Below are 3,450 nucleotides of genomic sequence, written 5' to 3' on the forward strand. Positions count from 1 at the left end.
AAAGAAAACCAGCAGCCACACGGCCCTTTCTGGAACCACTTTGACACCTGTGGTCTAGAGGGTAGTGTCAACAGTAGGCGTAGGTCAACAGACCCACCTTTTACTTGACAGGATTTGAAAGAACTAACTTTATGTGTTTGATGCACTGTTCCTTTCTCAATTGGAAAGTTGTGGTTTGGAACAAGTTGTGGCTCTAAAACCTGTCACATGGTGCTGTTCTCTTGTCAGTGAACTGCCAGTTATCTGGAAGACATATTTTGGTGAACTTCCAACTATACCTCCACCAAACTATGTAACCTATCCTTAATCATACCACTTCTGATCGTCATTAAGCTCCATCGTATATAACACCCGTCAGAGTGCCACCTACTGTATACGCATGCAAAACAACACCATTGTCAAAGTATGCATCCAAAGCCAGGTCAAGCTATGTCACCTGTGAACCACATTACCTTGACCCCCTCCAAACTGTCCCCTATAACCAGTTCAAAATATTTCACCTATACCACTGTCATGTATGTGTCTCATGTTTTTTTTGGCGTATGCAGTTTTAAGTAAATGATAATCTCGTCGTACTCGTACTCGTCGTCTCCCGCTTTATCCGGAACCGGGTCGCGGGGGCAGCAGACTAAGCAGAGACTCCCAGACTTCCCTCTTCCCTCTAAATGATAATCTCTAAATGTTTATTCTTCTTTTCTCACCATGTCTCCAAATTGGTTCATGCCCTGGCGGTGGCTGTGTTTCCCCATGGAGTGCTCCAGGTTGTGGAACTGAATCTTCTTCAAGTTCTTCTCCCACACCATTCGCCTAAAGATCTCCTCCTTCTGATCAAAAATGTAAACATTCTGAACGTTATTAGTAAGCTTTTTACCAAAATACATGCATTAAGAGGATTCTTTTTTTATTTTTTTGCAACTATTCAACACATATACAATGAAATTTGTTTTTGTTTAAGTATTAATGTAACTTTAAACATAGCTGTAAGACTAGCCGTTAATTGTAGCGAAAAATTAACTTTCAAAAGTAAAAATCTTTTTTTTGACTTCTTTTTGTGATGATTACATCTGTTCAAACATCAGGGTAAACTGAGAGAATACAGAATGCCGCTTTTAAAAATTTTAAGCCAAACCAAAATAACTTCATAAGCAGATAAACGTTTCAACCAGGAGATCAGAATTTCTATTTTCAGTTATCATATATATATGATATATGATATGATATCATATATATATGATAACTGAAAATGATATATATATCTATATATATATCTATATATATATATATATATAGATATATATATATATAATTTATTTTATTTCTTTGTTTGATCAAAGACATTTTGATAAGGATAAAAAAGTCAAACAAAAAGCAAAAAACAGATATTACCATTTAACATAAAAAAGCAGGTTGTATTTGAGTTGTTTTACAGTGCATTCACTGCTTTAGAAAGAAGTTACAAAAGCGAAAAACTACACCTGATCATATGTTTTATTGTAAGTGCTCTTCCACAGCTCCCAGGGCTCATCCAGCTGTGGGTTCCAACTGCTGACTGGGAGGACTGCACTCATACACATCACCGCAACTACAGCCTGCATTGCTGTAGATTCCTAATCCTATAACAAGACCAGGCAACATGTCAGGGCTTACATTTCAAAATATTTAGATACGTGCAGGCAAGGAGCTCCGCATATGATAGCCTCAGATTGAGTACAGAAAGGTATGAATGCAATCCTTTATGTTCTGTTTCTCAACCATGAGGGCTGCCATAGTTTCTATATCTGGTGTAGTCCTGCCAGGTAGCAAGAAAGCAAGAAAACAAGGCGATCATTTCTATATGTATTTTGACGGAACTGAAACATAAGTTAGACAGACGGTTAAAATAAACCCTTGATCCTTTGTAGGAGTTTTATACAGGTATGATATCAAAAGAACATTATTGCTGATTGACTGAACAAAGAAATTGTGACTGCAGAACACCCAGAGCGCACAAAGTTTTTCAGCATTTGTAAGCAATGTTAAACGCTGCCTTTGTACAGAACTGAAATAAATGAAAGTCTTCTGTTTTTACTCACAAATGTCTAAACAACAAACTCCAAATTAAATGAATAATAAGATTTATTTATAAAGGTGTGCTATTCCACTTGCTGTATGAGAAGAACTGAACTTGATTAAATTTTTCTCACTTACGTTAAGAAGTTTGGTTATCTTAGGCACTCAATAAAAAAAAATAGATCTGTTATAGACCCAATTTAAAGCTTTGCTTAGTTCTGTGAATGTATAAATTGAATAAAATTTTTTCCCCCGATACTAGTAAACAAAAAACCCAAACATATTATTCTGGTTAAATAACTAACAACTAGTATTCAATAAAAAAAAAAAAAAAAAACCAAAAAAATTTTTTTTTTTAAAAAAAAAAAAAAAAAAAAAACATCAAATTTTTAAAACTCACTTTATAGTCTGTTTCCGAAGAAGTAAAGCAGCAGATGTAATCCCCTGTCTGTCCTTTGAGAGAAAAGTCTTATATGACGGCTGTGGCTGCATAGACTGTAAGGTCTGGAGCTTTCTGATGGGTCAGCTTTTTGGATGGACTCAGGTGATTTGATATCATCATGAAATAATGTCATCCTCTCCCATAAAAGGGGCTGAAAAAGGAGATTTTTTTTTTTTTTAATTTTTTTTTTATTGAAAGACTTTAGGGATGTTCGTAGCATCTTCCTGCATCTATTTAAGACATCAGGACTGAAACAGAGCAGAGCAATATACACACATAGTCATGGATATGTGACCCATATGTGAATGTCTGGCAAACATGCTTTGCCTTATGTTGGTACTTTTTGAAAATACTGTCACTTTATTTGATGTCATGTAAAAAATTATTTGAAAAAGAAACAAATCACACCCCTTGGCCTTCTTTACACCTTTATGAGACATACCAATGCAATTTAGGGCATGATTGTGAAAAGGAATAAAGGTTTTTGAAGGTCTAAACGAGAAACAAGAAAAACACATGAAGTTGTCTGTTAAACTGCATGAAGAAGTCCTTTTTAAAGTTACCAGCTTGAGCGACATCTCTTATTATTATTTGTGTTTTTTTTCCCATTCTGTTCAATATTTTAAATGTCTTTTAACGCATATAAAGTTAAAAAATGTGTTTGCTGGTGGTAAAAAGAGCCATAATCTAATTTCTGTACTTGTAAAAATGTGAGGCCAAGGCTTGTATGACCGCAGTACAACATTTTAAGAAGCTTTATGGTCTTAAAAAAACGATGATAGGACCATTTACTCTACTGGTTAAAAAAGAGAAACTGAAGAGAAACTGATGCGCTATTTAAACCCACTGGAATCATATTACTTTATGATGGTGTCCATTGCACACAACTGTATTAATAAAAAAAATAAATCAATAAGAAACATCAGTCTGTTTAAATTTTGATTTAAAACTTTAATTGG

General features: G+C 34.6%; 1 protein-coding gene across 2 annotated transcripts in view; it reads right to left on the bottom strand.

The window, feature by feature from the left end:
• The window catches only part of LOC107096509 (cathepsin L1-like), an 8,918-nt gene extending 6,370 nt beyond the window's left edge, over positions 1-2,548 (bottom strand). The window contains exons 1-3 of one of the 2 annotated variants that reach the window (XM_015393187.1): positions 2,450-2,548; positions 1,476-1,613; positions 702-821 (exon numbers count right to left, since the gene is read on the bottom strand). In XM_015393187.1, the coding sequence (XP_015248673.1) occupies positions 702-821; positions 1,476-1,595 (240 nt within the window). In that variant the 5' untranslated portion in view covers positions 1,596-1,613; positions 2,450-2,548. Of the gene's footprint in view, positions 1-701; positions 825-1,475; positions 1,614-2,449 lie in introns of both variants that reach the window. The other variant, XM_015393186.1, reaches the window with a different exon arrangement.
• Between the last annotated feature and the right edge of the window lie 902 nt (positions 2,549-3,450).

Source organism: Cyprinodon variegatus, unplaced genomic scaffold (genome assembly GCF_000732505.1).
Source record: "Cyprinodon variegatus isolate N-32 unplaced genomic scaffold, C_variegatus-1.0 Scaffold629, whole genome shotgun sequence".
Lineage (NCBI taxonomy): Eukaryota > Metazoa > Chordata > Actinopteri > Cyprinodontiformes > Cyprinodontidae > Cyprinodon > Cyprinodon variegatus.